The 18,540-nt window shown below is 48.9% G+C and overlaps 2 protein-coding genes across 2 annotated transcripts in view; one reads left to right on the top strand and one right to left on the bottom strand.

Annotated features, from left to right (window-relative positions):
• Nucleotides 1-18,540, top strand: part of ift74 (intraflagellar transport 74) — a 146,828-nt gene that overhangs the window by 16,316 nt on the left and 111,972 nt on the right. The gene's annotated exons all lie outside the window — the stretch shown is intronic.
• LOC147124706 (leucine-rich repeat-containing protein 19-like) overlaps nucleotides 12,434-18,540 on the bottom strand; it is a 34,246-nt gene continuing 28,139 nt past the window's right edge. Inside the window, exon 5 of the mRNA XM_085991846.1 lies at nucleotides 12,434-13,738. Within this exon, the coding sequence (XP_085847972.1) occupies nucleotides 13,395-13,738 (344 nt within the window). The 3' untranslated portion in view covers nucleotides 12,434-13,394. The remainder of the gene's footprint in view (nucleotides 13,739-18,540) is intronic.

Raw genomic sequence — 18,540 nt, 5'->3', positions numbered from 1 at the left:
GTTATGGCCCAAGCTAATGGGTTAGAAGTGAAGGCCCTTATAGATACGGGCAGTACTGAGAGCTTTATAAGTCTTCAGTTTGTGAGGGAGAAGCGTTTGAAAATTTCGCCTGCTTCCTATCAGGTGTGTATGGCTCAGACGACTCTCACCTCACAAGTAGCTGGTTGTTGCCTTGTGAAATTAATTCTCCTAGGTAATACGTATACTGATATACGCCTATCCGTTCTGCCTAATCTCTGTGCGGACATTTTGATTGGTCATGATGTGCTTCAATTACATGAGTCCCTCAGTCTTTCTTTCGGAGGAACTAAGCCACCTTTGTCTATTTGTGGATTAACTTCTTTATTCATTTCTCCATTATCACTTTTTTCCAATTTGATGCCGGACTGTAAGCCAATTGCTACCAAGTCAAGAAGGCATAGCAGTCAGGATAAAGAATTTATTAATTCTGAAGTTCAACGTCTTTTATCGGAAGGAATCATTGAACCTAGTTTTTCGCCCTGGCGGGCACAGGTAGTTGTCACCACTAATGAGAGACATAAGCGAATGGTGATAGACTACTCTCAAACTATTAACAGGTATACTCAATTAGATGCGTACCCCCTGCCTAAGATTGATGAGCTTATCAATAAAGTATCTCAATATAAGGTTTTTAGCACTATTGACCTAAAGAGTGCTTATCATCAGATTCCTATTGCTAAGAGGGACAAACCATATACGGCCTTTGAAGCTGGCGGAAAGCTGTACCAGTTTTGCCGAGTACCATTCGGTGTTACTAACGGTGTCGCCTGTTTTCAACGGGCAATGGATGCTTTTATAAGTGATAACTCTCTCTCTGACACCTTCTCATATTTAGATGACATCACGGTGTGTGGCAAATCAAGGGTGGAGCATGATTTTAATCTAGAAAGATTCCTTCAAGTTGCGGAAAAAGTTGGCTTAACTTTCAATAAAGAGAAGTGTATCTTTTCGACCACCGAGGTAAATTTACTTGGGTATATTATCTTGGGAAACAAGATTAAACCAGATCCAGAACGGCTGCGACCACTGATTGAGTTACCTTGCCCTACTAATTCTAAGGCCTTGCAACGAGTTGTTGGACTGTTTTCTTATTATTCAATTGGATTGCAAACTTCTCGCAGAAGATCCGGCCCCTTATTCGGGTTACGACATATCCTCTATCATGGGAGGCCAGGATGTGTTTTGATAATTTTAAAAAGGATATCCTTGGAGCAGTTGTGCATTCTATTGATGAGCAGGTTCCCTTTGTGATTGAGACGGACGCTTCCGATTTTGCAATTGGGGCTACCCTGAACCAAAATGGAAGACCTGTGGCCTTTTTCTCACGTACTCTGAGCAATAGTGAGCAGAGACATTCATCAATAGAGAAAGAGGCGTACGCAATAGTAGAAGCACTGCGTAAATGGAGACATTATTTATCTGGGCGAAATTTTACGTTAGTAACTGACCAAAAATCTGTGTCCTTCATGTTTGATGTCAAACATTTCGGAAAGATTAAGAATGATAAAATAATGAGGTGGAGGATCGAGTTGGCATGCTATCATTTCGATATAGTCTATCGTCCGGGGAAGGATAATGTTGCCGCTGATGCGCTGTCGAGGGCTTATTGTTCTGTGCTTCACAGAGATACACTTATTAATCTTCATAATGCTTTGTGCCGTCCTGGTGTTACGAGGATGATACACTTCGTACGCAGTAAGAATTTGCCCTTTTCAGTTGAAGATATCAAGCGGATGACTTCGTCATGCTCTGTCTGCGCCCGGTGTAAACCGAATTTCTTTAAGCCTCAACGAGCTCATCTTATAAAGGCTACTTCTCCCTTTGAACGCTTGAGCGTTGATTTTAAGGGGCCTCTTCCTTCAACGACTCAGAATCGATATATATTTACTGTTGTGGATGAGTTTTCAAGGTTCCCTTTTGCTTTTCCTTGTGCAGATGTATCAGCTGCTACAGTTATTAAATGTCTGACTCAACTTTTTGTCATCTTTGGGATGGCTGCGTATATCCATTCGGATCAGGGAAGTTCTTTTATGTCTTCCCAGTTGAAGGAATACCTCCAGAGTCGGGGAATTTCTACTAGCAGAACTACCCCGTATAATCCCCAGGGTAATGGACAGTGCGAACGATACAATGGGGTGATCTGGAAGGCATTTATGTTGGCTTTGACATCCCGGAACCTTAAGAATACACAGTGGGAAATGGTACTGCCTGATGCCCTGCATTCCATTAGATCATTGCTTTCAACGGCTACTAATGTGAACCCCCATGAAAGGCTCTTCAACTATCCGCGGAGATCCTCTACGGGATATTCGGTACCTTCATGGCTTACTATGCAGGGACCTGTGCTGCTCCGACGCCATGTTAGACTGTCAAAGTATGATCCTTTAGTGGAGGAGGTGGAGCTATTGGAGGCAAATTCCCAATATGCTCACATTCGATTCCAAGATGGGAAAGAAAGTACGGTTTCAGTTAAAGACTTAGCTCCTTGTGGTGGCCAGCCCTCTCCTGAGGACATTAACAATAGCCATAATTCAGATAATGTTGATGTCGTCACAGATACTACGAACATTTCCAATCCTATTGCAGACACTTACAATTCTCTTAGTCTGCCCCCGATGGATGTTCATGACCCTCCCAGTCTACCTTCTAATGGGACTTCCAATCCGGAAACCGTTGATAATCGGGATATTGATAGCCTCCCTGCAGAAGATATTTCTGTGTCTCCTGGTGTGGGAGGGCAAGGAACTCCATCAAGGCTAAGAAGGTCGACACGAACAAGATATCTGGTCGACTGATTAAAAATGGACTTTTAAAATAATTAATAATTTAATAGTAAAATTTTAAAATTGTTGAAGGCATTATACATGTATTGCTCTAGTCATAAATAACTAATTGTAAATTGTAAAGGCTACCTAGGTTGAAGTATATTTTAAAAGGAGGGGTGAATGTGGTGATTATTCTTGTTTTATAAGAAGCATTGTAATTGGTTGCCTGTTTTCCTGCCTTGAGATATATGCTGTAAACTTATTGGTTAGTTGATTCCATGTGACCTGTGGTGGCCATCTTAAATTCAGTTTTCTACAGTTTGGTTGAGACTGGGTGCTCAACATGTACTGCTGGTTTTTTAAGGTTAATAAAGCCTAGCTTTTGAAAGGCAATCTACTCTTTATTTCAGCCCTTCAACCCCTCGAGCCTGTTCCGCCATTCTATTCATCTTGAAAATTTCAATTGACTCAGTATTCACAGTCTTTTGGGGGAGAGAGTTCCAGATTTCCACTATCCTTTGTGTGAAAAGTGCTTCCTGATTTCACTCATAAATGACTTGGCTCTAATTTTAAGATCCTTGTTCTGGATTCCACTACCAGAGGAAGTCATTTCTCTGTATCTACCCTATCAAATCCTTTTATCATTTTACACACTTTGATTAGATAACTCCTCAACCATCTAAACTCAAAGGAATACAAACTATGTTTATGCAACCTGTCCTCATAATCTAACCCTTTAAGCAATGGTATCACTCCGGTGAATCTGTGCTGTACCCTGCTCCAAGGTCAATATATCTTTCCTAAGGTTCAGTACCCAAAACTGAACACGGTAATGTAGACTATCTTCTTCTTAGGCAGTCCCTCGGAACCGAGGATGACTTGCTTCCACATTAAAAATGAGTTCTCAGGTGACTGATGAGTTCAATGCGGAACGTACAGTCTCTGTCACAGGTGAGGCAGATGGTGGTTGAAGGGGCAGGTGGGTGGGGTGCTTGGGTTGACATGCGCTCCTTGCGCTTGGCTTCCGCTTGCTCTCGGCGAAGAGACTCGAGGTATTCGGCACCTTCCCAGATGCTTCTCCTCCACTTTGTGCGGTCTTGGGCCAGGGATTCCCAGGTGTCGGTGGGGATGTTGCACATTTTCAAGCAGGCTTTGAGGTGTCCTTGAAGCGTTTCCTCTTCTCACCTGAGGCTCTCTTGCCATGTCGGAGCTCCGAGTAGAGTGCTTGTTTTGGGAGTCTCGTATCGGGCATGCGGACGATGTGACCCGTCCATCGGAGCTGATCGAGCATGGTCAAAGCTTCGATGCTGGGGATGTTGGCCTGAGCAAGAACACTGATGTTGGTGCGCCTATCCTGCCAATGGATTTGCAGGATCTTGTGGAGGCAGCATTGGTGGTACCTCTCCAGTGCTTTGAGGTGCCTGCTGTACATGGCCCATGTCTCTGAGGCATACAGGAGGGTGGGTATTACTACTGCTCTGTAGACCATGAGCTTGGGTTTAAGGTCCTGGTCTTCAAACACTCTCTTCCTCAGGTGACCGAAGGCTGCACTGGCACACTGAAGGCGGTGCTGAACTTCGTCATCGACGTCTGCCCTTGTAGATAGTAGGCTCCCGAGGTATGGAAAGTGGTCCATGTTGTCCAAGGCCTTGTCATGGATTTTGATAATTGGGGGGCAGTACTGTGTGGTGGGGGCAGGTTGCTAGAGGACCTTTAGCTTACGGATGTTTAGTGTAAGGCCCATGATCTCGTACGCTTCGGTGAAGGTGTTGACGATGGTTTGGAGTTCAACCTCCGAGTGTACGCAGACGCAAGCGTTGTCTGCATACTGTAATTCGATGATAGTGGAAGGGACGACCTTGGATCTGGACTGGAGGTGACGGAGGTTGAACAGTTTCCCGTTTGTTCTGTAAGTTAGCTCCACTCGAGCGGGGAACTTACTGAGGGTGAGATGGAGCATTGCCGCAAGGAAGATCAAGAAGAGCGTTGGTGCAATGACACAGCCTTGCTTGACCCTGGTCCATACATGAATTGGGTCTGTGGTGGAACCGTTGGTCAGGATCACGGCTTGCATGTCGTCGTGAAGCAGGCAGCGGATGGTGACAAACTTTTGAGGGCAGCCGAATTTGAGGAGGACACTCCATAATCCCTCACGGTTGACAGTGTCAAAGGTCTTTGTGAGGTCAAAGAAGGCCATTGGTGCTGTTCACTGCATTTCTCTTGTAATTGGCGCGCAGTGAAGATCATGTCCATTGTGTCTCTTAGTGGGCGGAATCCGCATTGCGACTCCGAGGAGCTCTTCAGCCACTGGGAGAAGGCGATTGAGGAGGATTCTTGCGATGACTTTCCCTGTGGCAGACAGCAGGGAAATTCCTCTGTAATTACCGCAATCGGACTCGTCACCTTTCTTGAAGGTGGTCACAATTACGGCATGGGAGATCCCCTGGCATGCTCTCCTCCTTCCAGTTAAGAGAAATGAGTTCATGAATTCGCGCCAGTAGTGCTTCTCTGCCATGCTTTAGTGCCTCGGCAGGGATTCCATCTGCTCCTGAGGCCTTGTTGTTCTTCAGTTGTCGGATGGCCTTTTCAACCTCATGCCGGGCTGGGGTTGTGCTGAGATGGTGGCGGGTAGCATGCTGCGGGATGGAGTTGAGCACACTTGCATCGAAGACAGAGTCTCAGTTAAGGAGATCTTCAAAGTGCTCCTTCCAGCGGGCACTGACTGCCTCCCTGTTCTTGATGAGTATCTCTTCGTTCTTGGCCCGCAGTGGGGTAAGACCATGGGTGCTTAGGCCGTAGGCGGTTTTGACTGCGCTAAAGAATCCACGCACGTCGTGGTTGTCGGCTAGCTGCTGGATCTCCTGCGCTTTCTCCACCCACCATCTGTTCTTTAGGTCGCATGTTTTTTGTTGGACCTCGGCCTTCAGGCGTCTGTAGAGCTGCTTTCTTGCTCTCGAGTTGTGTTGCTGTTTCCAGATCAGGAATGCCTTGCGCTTGCGGCTTATTAGCTCCTGGATCTCCTGGTCGTTCTCGTCGAACCAATCTTGGTGTTTCCTGGTCAAGTGACCGAGCGTCTCTTCATAGGTGCTGATTATGGAGGCCTTGAGTGCAGCCTAGAAGCTGTGGACACTCTGTGTCTTTGCATCACTGGGAGTAGTCAGATTGTTTGTGAGGCGCAGGCTGAATAGGGCTTTCTTAGTGGGGTCTTTGAGTGCTCCAGCGTTGATTTTCCTGTGGCATTGCTTCTGTTGCCACCGCTGTTTTGGGGCTACATTGATGGAGATGACAGAGCGGATCAGGCAGTGGCCTGTCCAGCAGTCGTCAGCTCCTGTCATGGCGCGGGTGATGCGGATGTCCTTGCGGTCTCTCGCTCGGACGATGACGTAGTCCAGCAGATGCCAGTGCTTGGAACAAGGGTGCTGCCATGAAGCCTTGTACTTGTCTCTCTGACGGAACAAGGTGTTGGTTATGACAAGGCCATGTTCTAAGCATTTCGTCAGGAGGAGGGTACCGTTGGAGTTGGCTTTCCTTACCCCCTCTCTGCTGATCACACCTCCCCAGAGGTCTGTGTCCTTTCCAACTCTGGCGTTAAAGTCACCAAGGAGGATCAGCTTGTCGCCCGTTGGGACTCGGGACAGGGATTGTTCGAGGCTGGAGTAGAATTCCTCTTAGGTCTCGTCTGTGGCTTCCAGTGTTGGGGCGTACGCACTGATGACCGTAGCACACTGGTTCCGGGCCAGGGTGAGCTGAAGAGTCATGAGGCGCTCGTTTATACCACAAGGGGCGTCTCTGAGATGCCCAACTAGTTCATTTTTTATGGCGAATCCTACCCCATGGAGGCGGCGTTCTTCTTCAGGTTTGCCTTTCCAGAAGAAGGTGTAGCCCCCACCTTGCTCCTTGAGCTGGCCTTCCCCTGCCCACCAGGTCTCACTTAGGGCAGCGATGTCAATGTCGAGACGTCTGAGCTCCCGAGCAACGATAGCAGTACGCTGTTCCGATCTGTCACTGTTGGGTTGTCCATGAGGGTCCTGACGTTCCAGGTCCCGAACTTCATTTTAAAGGGTGGAAGATGCCCGTGTGTGAATTCTTTTAACGTGGGGTGGCCGTTGCACACCAGCTACCACACGGGCTTGGTCCAATGGCAAGGGGATCCAAGACAATTGGAGACCAGGCTCTGCTACAACGGCCTAGCACACACACACACAAACATACTCCTACTGTAGACTGTAACAGATTGCTCTTAATGTGCACAAATAGATAAGACCATAAAAAAAGCTTAAGAGTCCTTGGTTTTGCATCTGGACAAAAATAATACAGTTCAGAGAGCTAATGTTGAACTTGTACAAGGCCTTAAGCTGTTGTTGGAGTATTGTGTACAGTTTTGGGCAGCCTATTATAGTTAGGGTATAAAAGTAATGGAAAAAGTACTGCAATGTTACCTGGGTTGAGGGGTTGTGATTGTGAAGATTAACTTGAGAAGTTAGGGCTTTTACACTAGAGCTGAGAAAGTTAAAGGATGATGGAGCTGTTCAAAAATGTTTAAAAGTTATGAAAAGGTGTGGTAAACCACTGTCATACCTGTCTGTGTCTGTATGTGTATTCCACTAGGTACAGGTCTGGACATGCCTCGGCTGACTCCTCCCACTATTCCAGGTATATAAGTGACTACCTCCCAGTCCCTTAGTATTCTGGACGGGTCGACCACTCGAGACAAGACCTTCATTCTTTAGTTAATAAAAGCCTGGTTGTTACTCGCTCAACCTCAGTCTTTTGAGTAATTGATGGCGCATCAAAAGGTAAATAGCGATAGTGTGGCGGAGCCACCAAGGGTCTCAGAACAATTAGTAATAATCCCTTTAACTACAGTGTGGTGCAGCCGCGGACTGCACCTTTAAACTGCCTGTTAACTGTACTGTATTGTGTTTTCCTGCACTCCACGTGATGACGTCATGACGCCGATCACGTGACCACCAGTGGTGCGAAGAACGCGATGATGTCAGCTTCCAGAATCTTCCAGTAGTCGTCGAGTGCCCAGCAAGCTGATTAGACCTGTGTACCGTTTCTCCTGTAGTTTCCCTGTTAATTTCATTGTTCATTAAAACCTGTTGATTTGATTCATCGAGTCGAATACCTTATTCAGATAGGAACTTCCGTTCCTACATTGGTGACCCCGATCTCGTCGGACAACTTTCGTCGAGGATGAACACGAACGCCGTCGCCCTTAAACTGCCGCAGTTCTGGGAACAGCAGCCAGCAGCATGGATTTTCCAGGCAGAAGTACAGTTCGCTCTCCGGGAGATCACAGCGGATGCGACCCGTTATTATTATGTGGTTTCCGCTCTCGACAGTGCCACGGCCTCGCGGGTCGTCAGCATCCTTGGCAGCCCACCGGAGGAGGGCAAGTACGAAGCGCTTAAAGCCCGTTTGCTACAGGTATTTGATCTTAATAAGTCGGAGCGGGCACGCAAGCTTATTTCCATGCCCGGTCTCAGGGACTCAAAACCGTCAGAGCTGATGAGTCAAATGCTCACGCTGTTGGGCACGGAACCCCAATGTTTTTTATTCCGTGAGCTTTTCCTCTGCCAGCTACCCGAACCGGTTCAGGCGGCCTTGGCCAACACTGCCATCACAGACGGTGCTGAACTCGCTGCAGAGGCAGACAAGATATTTACTGTTACTCAGCAATGTTGTGCAGCCGTGAGGCGCCTTTTCCCCCACGCGAGCGAAGCCCAGCCCTCCCCCAGCAGGATGGTGCACATACCACGCCTGTTTTGGCGCCAAAGCTCGATGCTGCCGGCCTCCTTGCAGTTTCCCTCAAGAAAAACAAACTTCAACAAGCCCGCGTCCTCCCGGATGGACGACAAGGTCTGAAAAGCACGGCAAGTTATCTATGGCGGCGGGTTCAGCGGGCAAACTCATTTACGTTACGGATTCCGTTACGGGCCGACGATTCCTGTGCGACACTGGTTCACAGTGCAGCATCCTGCCAGCTTCAAAGCTGGACCTACTATCCGGCGGCCAGGGGCCTTCCCTCGTGGCAATAAACGGCGCGGCCATGCGTACGTTCGGTAAACGGACGGTAAACTTAACCTTCGCCAGTCAGCGTTTTGTCTGCGACTATTATAGCTAAGGTCTCACAGGCCATCCTGGGGGCTGATTTTTTCTGTGCCAACGGTCTGCTGGTCGACGTCCAACACTGCCGACTCATTAATGCGTCCACTTTCCACGCAGTGCCCTGCCACCGCAGCACCGCCGTTTCCTGGTCGGTGGCCTGTGCGGTTCCGTCGCAAGACGGGTTTATGCGCCTGCTCGGCGAATTCCCGGAGCTCACCAGGCCTACTTTTTCGGCTGCAGGCACATGGCACGGGGTGGAGCACCATATCTCCACGACCAGAGCACCCGTTTACGCTCGGGCGCGGCGATTAGAAGCCGGCAAGCTGGCAGCCGCAAAGGCTGAGTTCCAGACCATGGAGCGCCTCGGGATCATCCGGTATTCGGACAGCCCTTGGTCCTCCCCACTGCATATAGTACCCAAACCAGGCGGCGGATGGCGACCTTGCGGGGATTACAGACGCTTAAACGACGCCACGACACCGGACAGGTATCCTATTCCCCACATCCAAGATTTTTCGGCACATCTGGCTGGCAACTCTATATTTTCTAAAGTGGATCTGGTTTGTGGATATCACCAAGTTCCGGTGCACCCTCCAGACGTCCCCAAAACGGCAGTCATCACTCCGTTCGGCCTTTTTGAGTTCCTCCGCATGCCATTCGGTCTGAAAAACACAGCTCGAGCATTCCAGCGGTTGATGGACTCTGTCTTACGGGACCTGCCCTTCATTTTTGTATATTTGGACGACATCCTAATAGCCAGCAAGGATACGACAGCTCACATGGCCCATTTACGTACACTTTTCGCCTGGCTCAGCCAACACGGCCTTATTGTCAATCCGGCCAAATGCACGTTTGGAGTATCCAGTATTGATTTCCTGGGACACAAGATTACCCCAGAAGGCGCCGTCCCGCTAGCCACCAAGGTAGAGGCAGTTACCGCATTCCCGCAGCCTCACCCAGTCAAACCCCTGCAAGAGTTCTTGGGGATGGTAAATTTTTATCATCGTTTCGTCCCCAAGGCGGCCCGGTTAATGCAACCTCTGTACGAAGCACTAAAAGGAAAGTCGGGCAAGGATGTTCTCACTTGGACACCGCAAATGGACCAGGCGTTCCGCGATACCAAGGCGGCGTTGGCGGATGCAACTATGCTAGCACACCCACTCCTGGGCGCGACTGTTGCCCTCACTACGGATGCCTCCGACTCGCCATCGGAGCAGTTCAAGAGCAGTGGGTCGACGGGGGTTGGCAGCCATTAGCCTTTTTCAGCCACCAACTGCGCAAGAACGAGCGAAAGTATAGCACTTTTGACAGAGAGTTGCTGGCTCTGTTTTTGGCCATCCGGCATTTCCGTTTCCTTCTAGAAGGCCGTCCATTCACTGCATTCGTGGACCACAAGCCACTCACCCTCGCCATGGCCAAAACGGCGGAACCTTGGTCAGCTCGGCAGCAGCGCCACCTCACGTTTATATCCGAATTCACAACGGATTTGCGGCACGTGTCAGGCAAGGATAATCTCGTGGCGGATTGCCTTTCCCGGGTTCCAGTCCAGGCAGTCCACCTGGGCATCGATTTCGTCGGACTGGCAGAGGATCAACGGGTAGACCCAGAGGTACTAGCGTTTAGGACCACGCCTTCCAGTTGGCAAGTTGCAGACGTGCTGTTTCAAGCGGCAGGAACCATGCTCTTGTGCGACACATCCATGGGGGTGCCCCGGCCCATTGTGCCGGTCGAATGGCGCAAGAAAGTATTCCAGGCAATCCACGGGTTATCTCACCCGGGGATGCAGGCTTCTCAACGGCTAATGTCCCGCAAATTTGTTTGGAAAGGCATGCATTTGGACATCCGGGACTGGACAAACGATTGCGTCGATTGTCAAAAGTCCAAAGTTCACCGTCACATCAAGGCTCTGGTGGCCAACTTCCCGGTGCCTGAGCGCCGTTTTGACCATGTTCACGTGGATTTAGTAGGTCCCCTTCCCGGGTCACGTGGATTCACACACCTCCTGACGGTGGTAGACTGGACCACCAGGTGGCCAGAGGCGATTCCCTTGGCCGCTACCACCGCAGCAGACGTCGCCAGGGCGTTTCTTTCGTCGTGGGTGGCTCGGTTCGGGGTGCCATCGGACATCTCCTCGGACCGCGGTCTGCAGTTCACATCAGAGCTGTGGAACGCAGTGGCACAAGGCCTGGGTACCAAGCTGCACTGTACCACTGCGTACCATCCGCAGGCGAATGGTCTGTGCGAAAGGTACCATCGGTCTCTCAAAGCGTCCCTCCGTGCCAGCTTGAGGGGACCCAACTGGGTGGACAGGCTCCCATGGGTGATGCTGGGCCTCCGGACAGCCCCAAAGGAGGATCTTCAGTCTTCACCGGCTGAGCTGGCTTATGGCCAGACACTCAGAGTGCCAGGTGACTTTCTCCCTCCACACACCGAACCATGGTCTGCAGCTCAACAGCTTCTACTACATCAGGAGGCGGCTAGGAATTTCCTGCCCATCCCAACATCGCAGCATGACCTGCAGAGGCCTCACGTCCCGCCAGAGCTCATGAGTTCGGACTATGTCTTTATTAGACGGGACGGTCACAGAGACCCGCTCAAGCCACCACTCAAGCCACCTTTTCGTGTCATCTCATCAGGGGAAAAGTTTTTCACAGTCGAAGTCGGTGGAAAGTCCGATACCATCTCTATCGACCGGCTCAAACCAGCCCACCTAGATCGGAGTGAGCCTGTCGTGGCCGCCCAACCGCCTCGCCGCGGCCGACCGCCATTGGCCGCCAGACCAGCCGTGCACCAGCCCACTGTCGAACAGCCCGATTCGGCCTCAGACGCGCCTGCACCTCGGACTACCGTTTCTGCCTCGCCCGAGACGCCGCTTCTGCCGCAATCCGGCACTGGTTCGTCTACTAACGCCCCGTTTCCGCTGCCTGAGTTTCGTCGCCGTTCGGCCAGGATCATTAAACCTCCTACTCGGTTGACAATGTCCGTTAAAGTGGATTCTGCGGGGGTGCCTGTGGCGGAGCCACTAAGGGTCTCAGAACAATTAGTAATAATCCCTTTAACTACAGTGTAGTGCAGCCGCGGACTGCACCTTTAAACTGCCTGTTAACTGTACTGTATTGTGTTTTCCTGCACTCCACGTGATGACGTCATGACGCCGATCACGTGACCACCAGTGGCGCGAAGAACGCGATGACGTCAGCTTCCAGAATCTTCCAGTAGTCGTCGAGTGCCCAGCAAGCTGATTAGACCTGTGTACCGTTTCTCCTGTAGTTTCCCTGTTAACTTCGTTGTTCATTAAAACCTGTTGATTTGATTCATCGAGTCGAATACCTTGGTCACTGGCAAGGCTTGGAAGCTAAGCAGAGCCAGGCCTGGTTAGTACCTGGAGGGGTGACCATCAGGGAAGACCAGGTGCAGAAGGTCACGGAAGGAGCCCCGAGGAGGGGCGGTTGGTGAGAAGGTCACGGAAGGAGCCCCGGGAGGGGCGGCTGGTGAGCAGGCCCGGGCGTTGGGCTGAAGATTGTCGGACAGGAGGAATGGTGGAAATGGAATGGCGGCGCGCACAGACGCAGCGGCTTTGCTTCTCCCAGGACGGTGCTATTTACGTTTAATGTTATTGTTATTTGTACTGGACTCATGGGAGCTTGCAAGATCACATTTCGTTGTTCATGTACTTGTGCATTGTACAATGACAATAAAGTTGAATTATTAAATTAAATTATTCAGATAGCAACTTCTGTTCCTACAATAGCTTATTTCTCCTTGTCAGTGAGACAGCAACAAAAAGGCACAAATTTAAAATAAGCAGAAGAACTAAAGGAGGTTGCAAAAAAAAGTCTTTACATAGGAGTTGGTTAGAATGTGGAACTCAGCTACAAACTGTTGTTGAAGCAGGGTCCATAACTCTTTTAAAAGGAAATTAGACAGTTGCTTGAAAAAAAGGAATATTAAAGGCTTCGCAGAGTGATCAGAAGAATATTGGCAAAGACTGTCACAGGCCGAAACGGGATCCAAATTATTGTTGTTTTTGTTACAGTATTTCCATATTGTAGTCTACCATGCACAATGCCATTCAACAATTTTTTTTCTGTTGTGCCTCCTGTGTTTATTATTAACCATAATAATTGTAGATCAACAGCCACATGGTAATCATTTTAGGGAATATGGCAATGATATACTTGGTACTTTTGAATTATCAGTATATTCTCTTGACAACTATATCACGTTATTTTTTTGACTCTATACGGAGTTTCTGAACTTTGGATTCCAATGCCTTTGTACAATTTGAGTGTAAATTTTAGTAGATTCTTCTTCCTGGTGTGTTGTGGGGAGGGGATGTACAATACATTTCAAAATAATCAAACTAGTAGTAGTGGCTTGTGGTTGTGTTAATAGAAATGTGATTGGTTTAACTTATCTCATATCCTGCAGAGCCGGTCAGCTGGATCAGGTAACCTTACTGGAACAAATCTAGATCCATAACCATTTCCTGTTTTACTCCTCCTCACAATTGTTGAATCCTACAGCATCTATATAGCCATCTTCAATATAGCCATCATCATCTTCAGATAAGTTGTGAGTGGTTGTCCACATTTCAGTTTGTTGGTCACTACTTTCAATCTTTCTTGATGTCTGTGGGATACTATTGATGTGTGTCTCAGCAGACATATTTTCCATGAAAAGCTCTGGTTCTTCCTGCAGTCGATGATGGTGATAGGCAACGAAGCAGTTGTACCATTTGATGCATTTTACAAATAGGACAAGTATCGAAGATATGCAGATCGAGGTTGCCATGACACCGACCACGAATTTCCAGGATTTCCCAACTTTAGATTGACCTTCCAAAATATAAAAAAGAAAGTTGGTATTATATACAAACATCAAGTACTAATACTCTTATTTTTTGCAAGGTATCATCAACTTAAGAAATGTTAGATTTCAAACAGACTAAGGGGGCAAAATTGGGTCGCGCCCACTTTGGGGTGCTAACTTCGCTGGAGCGCTACTTTTAGGGCCCCGAAAAAATTAGTGCCCCCACGCCCGAAATTCACTGGTAGCGCCCCAAGAGGGAGGCAGGGCGCTACTGGAAGCGCCCTTCCTCCCTCTTGGGGCGCTGCGAGTGAATGTTGCTGCACTATGTGCTGCTGCGCCACGGCACGTCGCACCGCGGTACTGCAGGCCTTCTTCCCTTTATTAAAGGGGAGGGGCCTAGCCCAGCGCGACCCGGGGCCCAGCTGGGCCACCAAAGATCCGAGTGCCGGCAAAAGAGCCCAGCACACAAGAGAAGTGCCGGGCTCACGGAGTGTAGCCGGCACCCCGTGGGGGGTGCTGCACAAGAGGCCGGGGACAGAAACATAGAAAGATAGGAGCAGGAGTAGGCCATTCAGCCCCTCGAGCCTGCTCCACCATTCAATGAGATCATGGCTGATCATCCAAACTCAGTACCCTGCCTTCTCCCCATATCCCTTGATCCCTTTAGCCTTAAGAAATATATCTAACTCCTTCTTGAATATATTTAATGAATTGGCCTCTACTGCCTCCTGTGGTAGAGAATTCCATAGGTTCACCACTCTCTGGGTGAAGAAATTCCTCCTCATCTCTGTCCTAATTGGCTTACCCCTTATCCTTAGACTGTGACCCCGATTCTGGACTCCCCCGCCATCGGGAACATCCTTCCTGCATATAGTCTGTCTAGTCCTGTTAGAATTTTATAAGTTTCAATGAGATCCCCTCTCATTCTTCTAAACTCCAGCAAGTATAAGCCCAATCGACCCAATCTCTCCTCATACGTCATTCCTGCCATCCCAGGTATCAGTCTGGTGAATCTTCGCTGCACTCCCTCCATGGCAAGAACATCCTTCCTCAGATAAGGCGACCAAAACTGCACACAATACTCAAGGTGTGGTCTCACCAAGGCCCTGTACAATTGCAGCAAGACATCTTTGTTCCTGTACTCGAATCCTCTCGCTACGAAGGCCAACATACCATTTGCCTTCTTAACCGCCTGCTGCACCTGCATGCTTACCTTCAGCGACTGGTTCACAAGGACACCCAGGTCTCGTTGCACTTCCCCTTCTCCCAATCTATTGCCGTTCAGATAATAATCTGCCTTCCTGTTTTTGCCACCAAAGTGGATAACCTCGCATTTATCCACATTGGGCAGATGCATGGCAGATGCAGTATAATCACCCAACCTGTCCAAATCATACTGGAGTTTCTCGGCATCCTCCTCACAGCACACACGCCCACCCAGCTTTGTGTCATCTGCAAACTTGGAGATATTACATCTAGTTCCCTCGTCTAGATCATTAATATATATTGTGAATAGCTGGGGTCCTACGACCGATCCCTACGGTACCCCACTAGTCACTGCCTGCCACTCGGAAAAAGACCCGTTTATTCCAACTCTTTGCTTCCTGTCTGCCAACTAATAATAATAATTCAACTTTATTGTCATTGCACAAGTACATGAACAACAAAATGTGATCTTGCAAGCTCCCATGACTGGGAGAAGTAAAGCCGCTGCGTCGGTGCGCGCCGCCATTCCATTTCCACCATTCCTCCTGTCCGACAATCTTCAGCCCAATGCCCGGGCCTGCTCACCAGCCGCTCCTCCCGTGGCTCCTTCCGTGACCTTCTGCACCTGGTCTTCCCTGATGGTCACCCCTCCAGGTACTAACCAGGCCTGGCTCTGCTTAGCTTCCAAGCCTTGCCAGTGACCCTGTCCCTAGTCCCAGGAACAGGGCTCTAGAGTTCTCTATCCAAGTCAGTACCTTGCCCCCAATCCCATGTGCCTTAACTTTACACGCTAATCTCTTATGCGGGACCTTATCGAAAGCCTTCTGAAAGTCCAAATACACCACATCCACTGGTTCTCCCTTATCTATTCTACCAGTTACATCCTCAAAAAATTCCAGTAGATTAGTCAAGCACTATTTACCTTTTGTAAATCCATGTTCACTTTGTCCGATCCTGTCACTATTTTCCAAGTGCTCTGCTATTACATTTTTTATAATGGACCCTAGCATTTTCCCCACTACCGATGTCGGGCTTACCGGTCTATAATTCCCCGTTTTCTCTCTACCACCTTTTTTGAATAGTGGGGTAACATTAGCTACCCGCCAATCCATGGGTACTGTTCCAGAGTCCATCGAATTTTGGAAGATGACCAGCAATGCATCTACTCTTTCTAGGGCCACTTCCTTAAGTACCCTAGGATGTAGATTATCAGGCCCTGGGGATTTATCGGCCTTCAATCCTGTCAATTTCCCCAACACCATTTCCCTACAAATACTGATTTCTATCAGTTCCTCCCTTTCATTAGACCCTATGTTCCCCGACATCTCTGGGAGGTTATTTGTGTCCTCCTTTGTGAAGACAGAACCAAAGTATGTATTTAATTGGTCTGCCATTTCTTTGTTCCCCATTATAAATTCCCCTGATTCTGACTGCAAGAGACCTACGCTTGACTTCACCAATCTTTTTCTCTTCACATATCTATAGTATTGTTATTAATTTGGTTAGCCCAAATCTATATGTAGATTAAAGTCACCCATGATAACTGCTGTGCCCTTATTGCACGCATCTCTAATTTCCCGTTTAATGCCATCCCCAACCTCCGCATTACTGTTTGGGGGTCTGTATACAACTCCCACTAATGTTTTCTGCCCCTTGGTATTTCTCAGCTCTACCCATACAGATTCCACATCAACAGAGCTAATATCCTTCCTTACAATTGTGTTAATCTCCTCTTTAACCAGCAATGCTACCCCACCTCCTTTTCCTTTTTGCCTGTCTTTCCTGAATATTGAATACCCCTGGATGTCGAGTTCCCAGCCTTGGTCACCCTGGAGCCATGTTTCTGTAATCCCAATCATATCATATCCGTTTACATCTATTTGCGCAGCTAATTCATCCACCTTATTACGAATGCTCCTTGCATTAAGACACAAAGCCTTCAGGCTTGTTTTTTTTTTTACACAGTCAGGCCCTTTAGAATTATTATTTACTGTGGCCATGTTTGATTTAAACCCTTGATTTCTCTGACTGCCACTTTTGCTTTTCTTCTTCCTGTCTTTTGCTTCTATCCTTGTTTCCCTTTCCTCTGTCTCCCTGCACAGGTTCCCAACCCCCTGCCATTTTAGTTTAAACCCTCCCCCACAGCACTAGCAAACACTCCCCCTAGGACATCGGTCCCGGTCCTGCCCAGGTACAAACCGTCCGGTTTCTACTGGTCACACCTCCCCCAAAACCGGTTCCAATGTCCCAGGAATTTGAATCCCTCCCCCTTGCACCATTCCTCTAGCCATGTATTCATCTGAAATATCCTTCTATATCTACTCTGACTAACACGTGGCACTGGTAGCAATCCTGAGATTACTACCTTTGAGGTCTTATTTTTTAATTTACCTCCTAACTTCCTATATTCAGCTTTTAGGACCTCATCCCGGTTTTTACCTATATCGTTGGACAACTGGCTGTTCACCCTCCCCCTCCAGAATGCTCTGCAGCCGCTCTGAGACATCCTTGACCCTTGCACCAGGGAGGCAACATACCATCCTGGAGTCTCGCTTGCGGCCGCAGAAACGCCTATCTATTCCCCTTACAATAGAATCCCCTATTACTATAGCTGCCCCACTCTTTTTCCTCCCGTCCTGTGCAGCAAAACCACTCATGGTGCCAGGAAGTTGGCTGCTGCTGTCTTCCCCCGATAAGCCATCTCCCTCAACAATATCCAAAGCGGTATATCTGTCTGAGAGGGGGGTGGCCACAGGGGACCCCTGCACTACCTGCCTGCGCCTACTATGCCTGGCGGTCACCCATTCCCTTCCTGCCTGTGCAGTCTTTACCTGCGGTGTGACCAACTCATTAAACGTGCTATCCACGACGTCCTCAGCATCGTGAATGCTCCAGTATGTATCCATTCGCAGCTCCAGCGCCACAGTGCGGTCTGCCAGTAGCTGCAGCTGGATACACTTCCCGCACACATGGTCGTCAGGGACACAAAGTGTCCCTGATTTCCCACATAGTGCAGGAGGAGCATACCACGGCACCGAGCTGTACTGCCATGACTTACCCTTTAATTAATTCAAATTATAACAAATCAAATCAATCCAACCAATTAAATGATATACTCAAGGGCCTTTGTTTACCAGCAGTCCCCACTATACAACAGAGACCCAAGAAACTATGAACCACAAAATTTAAGTTTGGAAAAAAGCGAGAGAGAGAAATACTCACCAACCAATCACTTACCTGCTTTCTGGTGACATCACACTTCGATTATTTTTTACTTTTCTCTCTCCTCTCGCTGACTCTGTGCCTCTCGCAGGTCTGCCGCTCAGCAACGGGGGCAGGTGCTGGCAGGCGGCCAGCAACAAAAATGACCGCCCGGCACCTCCCCTTTAATTTGCGCCGCCCCAGCCGCAGGTAGGCCCCCCTGACCCTGTCGGACATAGCGTCCAGCGGTAAGCCAGGGCGCGCTACCGAAGATTGCGGCTGGGGCGCAAGCGGGCCACTGCGCAAGGCGCTGAATTTTGCGGGAGGCGTTAGCGGCACCGCGCCCAGGCGCTAGTTGCTTTGCACCCCGTTAGCGCCCTCTTAGGGCGCTAATGGGAGGCGCAAATCAACCGAATTTTTC

This window comes from Somniosus microcephalus, chromosome 1 (assembly GCF_052327205.1).
Source record: "Somniosus microcephalus isolate GS21.2 chromosome 1, FLI_Smic_1.0, whole genome shotgun sequence".
Lineage (NCBI taxonomy): Eukaryota > Metazoa > Chordata > Chondrichthyes > Squaliformes > Somniosidae > Somniosus > Somniosus microcephalus.
This window is presented reverse-complemented; position numbering and strand designations above follow the sequence as displayed.